Source organism: Danio rerio, chromosome 20 (assembly GCF_049306965.1).
Source record: "Danio rerio strain Tuebingen ecotype United States chromosome 20, GRCz12tu, whole genome shotgun sequence".
NCBI classification, from domain to species: domain Eukaryota; kingdom Metazoa; phylum Chordata; class Actinopteri; order Cypriniformes; family Danionidae; genus Danio; species Danio rerio.
This window is the reverse complement of record NC_133195.1, coordinates 1622501-1635991: the sequence shown is the minus strand read 5'-3', so window position 1 is coordinate 1635991 and position 13491 is coordinate 1622501. Positions and strand designations below refer to the sequence as shown.

Genomic DNA, 13491 nt, shown 5'->3' with positions numbered 1-13491 from the left:
ATCTCTAGGGTTTACAGAGAATGGTCTGAAGAAGAGAATATATCCAGCCGACAAATCTGCAGCAACTCATGATGCTATCATGTCAATATGGAGCAAAATCTCTGAGGAATATTTCCAGTGCCTAGTTGTATCTCTGCCATGAAGGATTAAGGCAGTTTTGAAGGCAAAAGGGGGTCCAACCCGGTACTAGTAAGGTGTACCTAATAAAGTGGCCGGTGAATGTATTTTAACGTGTCAAAACAAGAAAAATCCAGTCGTATACACTTTTTTTTAAAAACATAAATGTTTCATTTTTTTAATGACAAGTTTAACATTGTTAAAGGAATATTTATTACAGAGAAAATTACATCAATAATCAAAAATAGAGACAGTATTTGTTAAGGATTAAGGCAGTTCTGAAAGCAAAAGAAGTTCCAACCCCATTGGTAGTAGTAAGGTGTACCTAATAAAGTGGCCGGTGAGTGTATATGTGTTGATCATTTTAATAACTTCTTTGCAAGTCATTAAATCAAAATGGTCGCATGGTGTTTGTGAGATTTACTGCAAATATGCATTTTGTTATAAATTTGGTCACCTTTGTGGAGATACATGATCCATGCCATTTCAGTTGCATCATAGTGTATTTGTATTTTACATACATTATTAACTATAAGGGTGCCTATTATGCAAAAATCTCTTATGTTTTGAATGTGTTTTATGAATACAAACCGGACAATTTATTAGGTACACCTGTTTGTTAACGCAAATTTCTAATCAGCCAATCACATGGCAGCAGCTCAAAGCATTTATGCATGCAGACATGGTCAAGACGATCTGTTGCAATTTAACCCGAGCATCAGAATGGGGAGGAAAGGGGATTTAAGTGACGTGGCATGGTTGTTGGTGTCAGACGAGCTGGTCTGAGTATTTCAGAAACTGCTGATCTACTGGGATTTTCACGCACAACCATCTCTAGGGTTTACAGAGAATGATCTGAAGAAGAGAAAATATCCAGACGACAAAATTGATGGATTGATGTGTGTGTGTGTGTGTGCCTGAATAAGTGTGTGCCGATGTAAACTCATGTCTGCTGTGTTTGTCTGTGCAGGTGATCTTCGAGGCAGAGGTGACCAATGGCAGACGAGGATTCATCGCCATCGACGACATCCAGGTGCTCAGTTACCCATGCGGTGAGTCAGCTGTGTGTGTGCAGTAGTGAAGGATGCACTATCCTAAAATATATTAAGAGTATTGCATATTCCACACAATTTGACATTAGGGTGTCCGCGGGATACTTACCACCGGTAAAACAAGGTTTAAGGCTAGTCAAGACTAAATTGCATGTTTGAGCTGTCTCAACTCAAAATAACTCTTAAAATACACCAGTGTCATTTTTTGTCTGCAGGTGCACACCAGTAATATATTTTTCTAAGGCCATTTTTATAATTGTGGCTTAAATAGCCTAGTTTAACTAAGCCTTAGTCCTGGCTTAATCTAAGCCCTGTTTGTGAAACTGGGCCTGAAAGTCTTAAATTCACTAAAATATTGTGTTGTAGGTCTTAAATAATTTTAAACAGGTCAACAAATATGTATTTATGCCCGAACTACAGAACCAAATTTAAAATAATTTTAGTTTTAAACTAGTGGGGTTTTGAAATCAATGAATGTTGTGATAACTGGGGCATTTCTTAGACTACAATAAAAACTTATAATCGTTGCATCGCTAGTTTAAAGTCACTTACATCCTCTTTCTTCCCCATTCTGATGCTCGGGAACTGCAGCAGATCGTCTTGACCATGCCTAAATGCATTGAGTTGCTGCCATGTGATTGGCTGATTAGAAATTTGCGTTAACGAGCAGTTGGACAGGTGTACCTAATAAAGTGGCCGGTGAGTGTATGTGGCTAAGAAATAACTACATTAGATTTTTCTGGACCATTATCAAAACTCCTTAGTGTTTAGCCATGTATAAATCTTAATTTTCATGTATAATAGTCTTAAAAGGGTATTTAAAAGTGACTTGATGAAGCCTGCAGAAACCCTATATGAGCAGCATTCTCTATAATGCGCAGTGCCCTTTGTAGTGCATGTAGAGTTGAAGAGTGTGTTATTTTCAGTGTGTGATCAATAAATGATCAGAGAGTGGTGAGTAAACAGCAGCAGATCCTGCGCTCGTCTCTCATATATAATCAGCCTTTATTACTGCACTTAACACCGAGCGTTTAGAGGTCGAGTGACGCACATACACACATACACTCTCCAGCTCTGAATGCCAGCCGTGTTCACAGCATTTGAAGTGCTGAGTGTTTGGTCATAGACAGAAGTGCTCCTGCAGGTTAGATGGTCTGGGATCAGCTTAACTCTGATAATGTAACAGGTATTGGTAATTATCCGGCAGCGCTGCGATTACTGCCACTCCAGCGGGATTATATTCCCTCTGAAGCCTGCTAATAACGCCAGCGGAGCATCACGTCCTATTAAAATGATGCAGATGAGGAGGTTGTGTTTAGCGCTGGAGGATAATGCATCCTGCGCTAAAACAGCATTACAGGAGCTCGTCTGCAAATAAAACCAAACCACAGAAATTGAGTTATTATTATTATTATTATTATTATTTTAATTATTATTATTTATATTATTATTTTTATTGTTATTATTATTCTTTTATTATTATTACTATTATTATTATTGTTGTTGTTGTTTTTATTATTATTTTTTATTGTTGTTTTTATTATTATTGTTGTTATTATTGTTTATTATTATTTTTGTTGTTGTTGTTGTTGTTGTTTTTATTGTTATTGTTATTTTATTGTTATTATTATTATTATTATTATTATTATTATTATTTGTTATATATATATATATATATATATATATATATATATATATATATATATATATATATATATATATACATATATATATATATATATATATATATATATATATATATATATAATAATTTATTTTATTTATTTTATTTATTTTATTTATTTTATTTTATTTTATTTTATTTTATTTATTTATTTATTTACATTTTTTTCAGAAAATTAAAAAAACACACACAGTTATATTAATTTCCATGAATACATTTTCCTTTGATTGCAGATAAATCCCCTCATTTTCTGCGTTTGGGTGATGTGGAGGTAAATGCCGGACAGAACGCCACATTTCAGTGCATAGCAACTGTACGGGACGCCGTCAACAACAAACTCTGGCTGCAGGTGAGATCGGCTCAAACACATTTCAATTTGATGTACAGCACTTTAAATCCAGCTGACTGAGCTTCAGTGTGTTCTGAACTTAGTTGTGTCCTAAGTAACTAATAGTAATTGGTGACCAGTGTACCATTAGTAAGCCTTAGTAATTAGTAGCCATTAGTAATTAGTAACCAGTGTACCATTAGTAACCACTAGTAATTAGTAACTATTAGTAATTAGTAACCAGTGTACCATTAGTAACCACTAGTAATTAGTAACTATTAGTAATTAGTAACCAGTGTACCATTAGTAACCACTAGTAATTAGTAACTATTAGTAATTAGTAACCAGTGTACCATTAGTAACCACTAGTAATTAGTAACTATTAGTAATTAGTAACCAATGTACCATTAGTAACCACTAGTAATTAGTAACTATTAGTAATTAGTAACCAGTGTACCATTAGTAACCCTTAGTAATAAGTAGCCATTAGTAATTAGTGACCAGTGTACTATTAGTAACCATTATTAATTGGTGACAAATTGTAATTAGTGACCTGTGTAACATTAGTAATCATGAGTAATTAGTAACTATTAGTAATAAGTAGTCAGTGTACCATTAGTAACCCTTAGTAATTAGTAGCCATTAGTAATTAGTAACCAGTGTACCATTAGTAGCCATTATTAATTAGTAATTATTAGTAATTAGTAACCAGTAACCAGTGTACCATTAGTAACCCTTAGTATTAAGTAGCCATTAGTAATTAGTGACCAGTTACATTAGTAATCATGAGTTATTAGTAACTAATAGTAATTGGTGACCAGTGTACCATTAGTAAGCCTTAGTAATTAGTAATTAGTAACCAGCGTACCATTAGTTATCCTTAGTAATTAGTAGCCATTAGTAATTAGTGACCAGTTACATTAGTAATCATGAGTTATTAGTAACTAATAGTAATTGGTGACCAGTGTACCATTAATAAGCCTTAGTAATTAGTAATTATTAGTAATTAGTAACCAGCGTACCATTAGTAACCCTTAGTAATTAGTAGCCATTAGTAATTAGTGACCAGTTACATTAGTAATCATGAGTTATTAGTAACTAATAGTAATTGGTGACCAGTGTATTATTAGTAAGCCTTAGTAATTAGTAATTATTAGTAATTAGTAACCAGTGTACCATTAGTAACCCTTAGTAATTAGTAGCCATTAGTAATTAGTGACCAGTTACATTAGTAATCATGAGTTATTAGTAACTAATAGTAATTGGTGACCAGTGTACCATTACTAAGCCTTAGTAATTAGTAGCCATTAGTAATTAGTGACCAGTTACATTAGTAATCATGAGTTATTAGTAACTAATAGTAATTGGTGACCAGTGTATTATTAGTAAGCCTTAGTAATTAGTAATTATTAGTAATTAGTAACCAGTGTACCATTAGTAACCCTTAGTAATTAGTAGCCATTAGTAATTAGTGACCAGTTACATTAGTAATCATGAGTTATTAGTAACTAATAGTAATTGGTGACCAGTGTACCATTAGTAAGCCTTAGTAATTAGTAATTATTAGTAATTAGTAACCAGTGTACCATTAGCAACCCTTAGTAATTAGTAGCCATTAGTAATTAGTTACCAGTGTACTATTAGTAACCATTATTAATTAGTAACTTATAGGAAATAGTGACCAGTGTACCATTAGTAATTATGAGTAATCACAGCCCTTGGCATCCATGACGGGAACAGAAAATACTACTGATGTCAGTGTTTGTTTTTCTCATCAGTGTTAAGGGATATCTTGTTTAGTGTCCAACTGAAGAAAAACACTCATTAAAGTATCAATATCAATGCTGGAGTGTGAGTAAATGGGGAAAATATGTTCACTTTTAGGTGAACTGTCCCTTTAAATAGCCTTTAATGTAATTCATATTTCTGCTTGTGTAGATTTGAAACCTTTTTGTCCCTTATTTGAGCGGTGCAGATTGAATAAAGGAAGTGCAGTTATGTCTGAGTGTTCAGTGTAGTCTAACCACACACACCCATCAGACCTGCTCTGTGACCCTGCAGTCGAGCACCACTGAGCTAAAACACTGCTGTTTTTAACACAATTCAGCCCTCAGATCAGTCCGTCACAAGCCTTTCACTCTAATTGGCCAGGAATGTCAAGTTCAGCATGTTTTTAGAGTTTGATTTCACAATCCCCCCCAAAATTGCATCATTTTTAGTTTATTTATTGGAAACTGTATCCTATATCCGCGGTCAGCGTGTGTGTGTGTGTGTGTGTGTGTGTGTGTGTGAGAGTGTGTGTATAAGCACAATTACTAATCAAGCAGCAGCAGAGATGCGGCGTTCATTAAAACTGAGGCTGTCACACGGAGACGGCGTTTCCCAGAATTCATCCTGGAGGAAAATCCTGCAGTTTAATGATATCTGTGTCGGCGGGCTGTGTGTGTGTGTGTGTGTGTGTTTGCTGAAGTCCCGCCGCTGCCCTTTGATTCTGATTAACTAATGAGAGGACTTCACTTTCCCACAAGACAAAGTGTGCTGGAGGATTGAAGCAGAGCGAGTGTCTGACAGGGTGGGAACGTGTGTGTGTGTGTGTGTGTGTGTGTGTGTGTGTGTGTGTGTGTGTGTGTGTGTGTGTGTGTGTGTGTGTGTGTGTGTGTGTGTGTGTGTGTGTGTGTGTGTGTGTGTGTGTGTGTGTGTGTGTGTGTGTGTGTGTGTGTGTGTGTGTGTGTGTGTGTGTGTGTGTGTGTTGTGGGGAAAGTGACCTTTTCTGCTCTCGTACATGAAGAGGTGAAGAAATGAAGGAGAGCGAACGAGTGTCTGACTAATAGGAGATGGCAGTGTTAAAGCGGCTAATGAATGATCCGCTGTACACACACACACACACACACACACACACACACTTCACTCACACAGATCTGCTGCGACACACCAGCGTCTCCATCCACCAAAACAACCCAGAAGTGTGTCACTGCGAGCGTGAAATGAAGTGTCGTCTCTGCATTTGGACTGTTCACACCATAAGATGACTGTAGTGATAACTCACACACACACACACACACACACACACTGTCTGTCATTTAAGCATCTGCAGGGATTAGCATTTAGCATTTATCACTCAATGTGAAGTTAATTTATAAACTAATTTTGAGCGGATCACATGTTCATGATTGATCACAGCCGGTCCTGCATTATCCAATCTATGATTCACCAATCAGATGATTCCTAAGCCACTATAAGCTCCATATCTCAGCCATCTTTGTTTTAAAGAATCCCCCCATCCACCCCTACTCCATCTCCTTTCCTAGATGGGCGGCACGGTGGCCCAGTGATTAGCACTGTTGCCTCACAGCAAGAACGTCACTGGTTGTAATCCTTACCAAGCCAGCCGAAATTTCTGTGCGCCGTTTACACGTTCTCCCCGTGCTCACGTTGGTTTCCTCCTTCAAAAAACATGCAACTTAAGTTAATTGACTAATCCAGCACCATAGACATGCTCCTAGTAGTTATCTCTTTAGAGCGATCACTATCTGTTCATTAGCTACTACAGCAGGGGAGTTCTCCAGAGCTCAAACTCCCTTCTTGCCTTGCAAACAGGGAAGAGCCCCAGGCTAGAGGATCGTATGAGCTCAGGGCTCTCTCCCGGGACAGCATGCCAAACACGCTTTATAATCAATCAAGTGTGAACTCTTGAAAATGTAAATTCTCTCATCATTTACTCGCCCCTTTTTTACTTTTTTAAACAGAGAAAAGAAGATATTTTATAAAATGTCAGAAACCTGTAACCATTGACATCTGTGTTTTTCCCTACTATGGAAGTGAATAGTTACAGGTTTCCAAATATCTTCTGTGGTGTTGTTTAAAAGAAGAAAGAAACTCTTTTTTTGGGGGGTGAGCTATTACTTTAAAGGCACAGTAGAAATGTTTTTTATTTTATTGAAATATACAGTTTAAATGCAGAGAAATAAACTGTTGAATTAGCGAGACGAAGCTGTGTGGTGAAAATGCTTCATTTCAACAAAAGGCTTACAGTTCTGTCCTCAATCATACATAGTAGGCATACAATATACAAATGCTATACAGAAGTCAAGGCCGACCAACTCAAAGTATTGAAGACTTTCACCCTGCTGAATGTTTTCTCGTCCACATTTTTGTCAACTGTATTAAAACGTTGAGATAGTGAAGTTATATTTTGTGTCAAATTTGTCAAAACAAGCGCTCCTACTCCACATATTAAAGCTCCTCTAGTCATGCTGACTCATTTAAAATGAGTTCTGACACCTGAAGCAGTTATAATAAGCAGCACTTCACAGCGAGCCTCCATTAGTTCATGCATTTCCTGACATAAACACAAAGTAAACAGTATTAATTAATCATAGTAACGTTGACTAATGCATTATTAAAATCCAAAGGTGTGCTCGTTCACATTAGTTAATGCACTGTGAGTTAAAGGTGCTGCATGTAAGACTCTTTTAATTCATAGAAACACCATAATATGTGTGCAGATATTTCAGAAACATGCGCAGTGAACATTCTTGCATATCTAAAAAACGATGTTGAAGTCAGATATTCTGTCTTTGTTTAGGTCATTAAACCCGCCCACTGCCAGTTATATAAACCAATTATATTTCAGCACCCTGGGATTCCTTGGTGGAAAACAGCGTATTTCATTCAGTCAGTCAGGAAGGCTCTCAAAGTGTGTGTCTGCGACTGAAATGTGACTTTCGGTGGTCAGTTGCAGCCTTCGAAATGAGAAGCAGATTCAGAGTTCCACATGAGCTGGTTATTAATTAGCGAATAATATAAATATTATGAGTGTAAACATTAGGTGAGCAGGTTACATTGAACTTACACACTGCACCTTTAACATGAACTATCAACAAATGACTTCCTCTTCATTGACTAATAATAACAAAGAGGCGGTTCATTCCGCTGTGGCGCCCCAGATTAATGAAGTGACTAAGCCGAAAAGAAAATGAATGAATGAACATTAAGAAAGATCCATGTTAGTAAATGCATGTTGTTTTAAAGTGTTATCTATAATGGTGAAGTGACTGGATTTAATGTGTTGATCGTCTTGCTGATGTTGTCCTGCACAGCGGCGTAATGGCGAGGACATTCCCGTGGCGGAGAAGAAAAACATCAACCACAGGAAGTTTGCGGCTTCTTTCCGCCTGAAGGAGGTCAGCAGTCAGGACCAGGACCTGTACCGCTGTGTCACGCAGTCCGAGAGGGGCTCCGGGGTCTCCAACTTCGCTGGACTCATCGTCAGAGGTAAAGCATGCTTTCTAATGCAGGTCTCCTGTGTGTACACTGTTTTGAGGGATGTAAACAATACCAATAGTCCCAATGTCCTGTAGTAAATATTTTATTTGCATAGCTGAGCAATTTCATCAAATTGCCATGAAAGTTTCCCTGAAATAGCGAGTTGATGTGCTGAAACTGAAGGCTTGTATTTTACATTTATGTAGCCACATATTTCCGATGAACCTGGGCTATCTGGCCAATATTAACCTATTGATTCATTATATTTTACTTCACACATTACAGTTACCTTAATTATTCAATGTATATCTTCTAATCAATCCGTCATAACTACAAGCCACTCTGTAGATCATTATTAGACATATTAAAGGTGAAGCATCATTTTAAAATTAGATATAGTCATTCATGTACACACTTGGTGCAAGTTAAAATGCTAATTTGCAAACGTTTAAAGTTGGATAATAGCTAAAACATACCAGTTAAATGTTGATTGTAGCCTTTAAAGCAGCATTTTATAGTTAGTTCCCTCTGCTGTATTGAAAACACACACAGCATGTCTTTAAATCTGAGTAACGAACCAAACTGAGTTGATGTTCTCTAACCGAAGGCTTGTATTTTTCATTTTTGTAGCCACATATTTCCGATGAGCCTGGGCTATTTGCCAATATTAACCTACAGTTGAAGTCAGAAAATATAAGCCCCCCTGAATTATTAGCGCCGCTGTTTATTTTTTTCCCCAATTTCTGTTCTGTTCTGGGAAGATTGTTTCAGCACATTTCTAAGCACAATAGTTTTAAAAACTTATTTCTAATAACTGATTTATTTGATCTTTGTCATGATGACAATAAATAATATTTTACTAGATATTTTTCAAGACACTTCTATACAGCTTAAAGTGACATTAAAAGGCTAGGTTAATAAGGTGAATTAGGCAGGTTAGGGTAATTGGTCAAGTTATTGTATAAAAATGGTTTGTTCTGTAGATTATTGGGGGGGAAATTAGCTTAAAGGGGCTAATAATTTTGTCCCAAAAATGTTTTTTAAAAAATTAATAACTGCTTTTATTCTAGCCGAAATAAAACAAACAAGACTTTCTCCAGAAGAAAAAATATTATCAGACATACTGTGAACATTTCATTGCTCTGTTAAAAAAAACATTTGGGAAATATTTAAAAAAGAAAATAAACATCAAAAGGGGGAGAATAATTCTGACTTCAACTGTATTCATTTATTATATTTTACTTCACACATTACTGTTGCCGTAATTAATAAGGCAACTCTAATCATTCTGACATGACAATAAGCCACTCTGTAAATCATTATGTTTCATATTAGAGGTTAAACATCTTTTTAAAATTAGATATGGGCATTCATGTACACATATTTCTGATGAGCCTGGGCTATTTGGCCAATATTAACCTATTAATTCATTATCTTTTACTTCACACGTTACAGATATCTTAATTATTCAATGTATATTTTCTAATCAATCCGTCATGACTACAAGCCACTCTGTAGATCATTATTAGACATATTAAAGGTGAAGCATCATTTTAAAATTAGATATAGGCATTCATGTACACACTTGGTGCGAGTTAAAATGCTAATTTGCATAAGTTTAAAGTTGGATAATAGCAAAAACATACCAGTTAAATGTTGATTGTAGCCTTTAAAGCAGCATTTTATAGTTCGTTCCCTCTGCTGTATTGAAAACACACACAGCATGTCTTTAAATCTGAGTAACGAACCAAACTGAGTTGATGTTCTCTAACCGAAGGCTTTTCCACCCAGAGAAACGTCCATCGCGGCTACAGAGACCATCTGCTTGTTTAAGCGCCGCTAAATAATACAAATGCATTCCTATTTCAATTACCATTGGGTGCCACGTTATTATGCGCAACCTGTTTATGCAAACGAAGCTCTCTGGGTGTTTTTGGCGAGTGCTTCTCCGCAAGCGAGTCCTCCGAGCTGGAGTTTGCAGATGCGACTCTGAGTGTGTGTGTGTGAGAGAGAGTTAGCGGCGGCCGGAGCGCTGCAGGGACACACACTGACAGCTCAGATATCTCCAGCACACTTCCCCAGCTGACATCCTGCTACAAGGATACCAAAGATGGTAATTTCAGCGGAAATTTTTGGGCCATGGATTTGTGCGCGCGCTAATGGGAGCTGGCACTGAGTCGCCTATTGTCGCGCGTGACCCCGGGCTAGTGCTTTATTAGCTCCCGCTCTCCCTAATGCGGGCCGACAGCGGGGCCTCGCGGCTGTTTGGGGCCGCTTTGTAACAAATGAAAATTTCAGTGGCGAATTCTTGCGCTGGAGAAGTATCGATCCGCGTGTCCCCCAGCTGCAGGAAGAAAGATGGGAGAGGGAAAAAAAGTCAGACACAAGCGAACACAGTTGTCGCCTCTGAGCGCGCGCGGGAGCTCCGCATGTTTAGCCCAGGGTTTCCAGTAATGACATTACGGCCTCTCTGGCTTGTAGAGAATAAACCGAATTGACAGGATGTGCACTGAGAAACACTTTCAGATGCAAACAGTCGATAAAAGCCGGCCCTGTTTTTATTAGATCTCACCACTGTGGAGATCCAGAGTCAGACTGCAGAAAGACCTGCTCGAACGGCAAACAGAAAGCGCTTTGGTTTAGCAAAGTAAAACAGAATATCTACTGTTAATTTACTCAAATAAGTGCTTAAAATGATAATCTCACACACCATTTATTCGCTCTTCCATCTTCACTCTGCAACGCAAAGGACGATAATTTTGATTAACTGTAAGAGTAGCTGCTTAATATGTAATTTTAATGTATTGTATTCGCAGTTTCTTCATATGTTCTCCTATAATAGCTTATAGTATTGGTGGCTAATTCGCATGTATCTTCAATGTATGGTATTGGTAGCTGCCTAATATGTAGGTTTAATGTATCGTATCAGTAGCTGCTTCAAATGTACCTTTAATGTATCGTATCGTATAAGTAGCTGCTTTATATGTGTCTTTAATGTATCGTATCGTATCAGTAGCTGCTTCAAATGTACCTTTAATGTATCGTATCATATCAGTAGCTGCTTTATATGTGTCTTTAATGTATCGTATCGTATCAGTAGCTGCTTCAAATGTACCTTTAATGTATCGTATCGTATAAGTAGCTGCTTTATATGTGTCTAATGTATTGTATCGTATCAGTAGCTGCTTTATATGTCTAATGTATCGTATCGTATCAGTAGCTGCTTTTTGTGTCTTTAATGTATCTTATCGTATCGGTAGCTGCTTCATATGTACATTTAATGTTTAGTATCGTATTAGTAGCTGCTTTATATGTGTCTAATGTATCGTATCGTATCAGTAGCTGCTTTATATGTGTCTAATGTATCGTATCAGTAGCTGCTTTATATGTGTCTAATGTATCGTATCATATCAGTAGCTGCTTTATATGTGTCTAATGTATCGTATCGTATCAGTAGCTGCTTTATATGTGTCTAATGTATCGTATTGTATCAGTAGCTGCTTTATATGTGTCTAATGTATCGTATCGTATCAGTAGCTGCTTTATATGTGTCTAATGTATCGTATCGTATCAGTAGCTGCTTCATATGTACATTTAATGTATAGTATCGTATCAGTAGCTGCTTTATATGTGTCTAATGTATCGTATCGTATCAGTAGCTGCTTTATATGTGTCTAATGTATCGTATCGTATCAGTAGCTGCTTTATATGTGTCTAATGTATCGTATTGTATCAGTAGCTGCTTTATATGTGTCTAATGTATCGTATCGTATCAGTAGCTGCTTTATATGTGTCTAATGTATCGTATCGTATCAGTAGCTGCTTCATATGTACATTTAATGTATAGTATCGTATCAGTAGCTGCTTCATATGTGTCTTTATATATCGTATCGGTAGCTGCTTTATATGTATCTTTAATGTATCGTATCGGTAGCTGATTTATGCAAGTGGTGCTCGCTGCAGAGCCATTTGAGGAGAGGTGAGCTCCAGAGAGGGGGAGCTTAAGCTTGAGCTCCACCTTTTTTGCACTTCTTCTACGAGTGATGTCACTGGGGGTAGGGTTAGGGGTGGGGTTGGTGTACGCATTAAAACAGCTTACAGGAGGAGGAGCGACAGCTCATCCCCCCCCCTCTCTGGAGCTCACCTCTCCTCAAATGGCTCTGCAGCGAGCACCCTCTCGATTTATGTTTCTTTAATGTATCGTATCGGTAGCTGCTTCATATGTATCTTTAATGTATCGTATCGGTAGCTGCTTCATATGTATCTTTAATGTATCGTATCGGTAGCTGATTTATGTGTCTTTAATGTATCGTATCGGTAGCTGCTTCATATGTATCTTTAATGTATCGTATCGGTAGCTGATTTATGTGTCTTTAATGTATCGTATCGGTAGCTGCTTCATATGTATCTTTAATGTATCGTATCGGTAGCTGCTTTATATGTATCTTTAATGTATCGTATCGGTAGCTGCTTCATATGTATCTTTAATGTATCGTATCGGTAGCTGATTTATGTGTCTTTAATGTATCGTATCGGTAGCTGCTTCATATGTATCTTTAATGTATCGTATCGGTAGCTGATTTATGTGTCTTTAATGTATCGTATCGGTAGCTGCTTCATATGTATCTTTAATGTATCGTATCGGTAGCTGCTTCATATGTATCTTTAATGTATCGTATCGGTAGCTGATTTATGTGTCTTTAATGTATCGTATCGGTAGCTGCTTCATATGTATCTTTAATGTATCGTATCGGTAGCTGATTTATGTGTCTTTAATGTATCGTATCGGTAGCTGCTTCATATGTATCTTTAATGTATCGTATCGGTAGCTGATTTATGTGTCTTTAATGTATCGTATCGGTAGCTGCTTCATATGTATCTTTAATGTATCTTATCGGTGGCTGATTTATGTGTCTTTAATGTATCATATTGGTAGTTGCTTCATATGTATTTTCATAATATTGGAAGCTGATTCATATGTATCGTGTCAGTAGCTGCTTCACATGGGTCTTTAATGTATTGTTTCATATCGTATCGGTAGCTGC

General features: G+C 37.1%; 1 protein-coding gene across 50 annotated transcripts in view; it reads left to right on the top strand.

Annotated features, from left to right (window-relative positions):
• Positions 1-13491, top strand: part of ptprk (protein tyrosine phosphatase receptor type K) — a 286195-nt gene that overhangs the window by 139284 nt on the left and 133420 nt on the right. For all 50 annotated transcript variants that reach the window (XM_073933967.1, XM_073933966.1, XM_073933965.1 and 47 more), the window contains 3 exons: positions 1088-1169; positions 3087-3202; positions 8281-8455. In XM_073933967.1, the coding sequence (XP_073790068.1) occupies positions 1088-1169; positions 3087-3202; positions 8281-8455 (373 nt within the window). The remainder of the gene's footprint in view (positions 1-1087; positions 1170-3086; positions 3203-8280; positions 8456-13491) is intronic.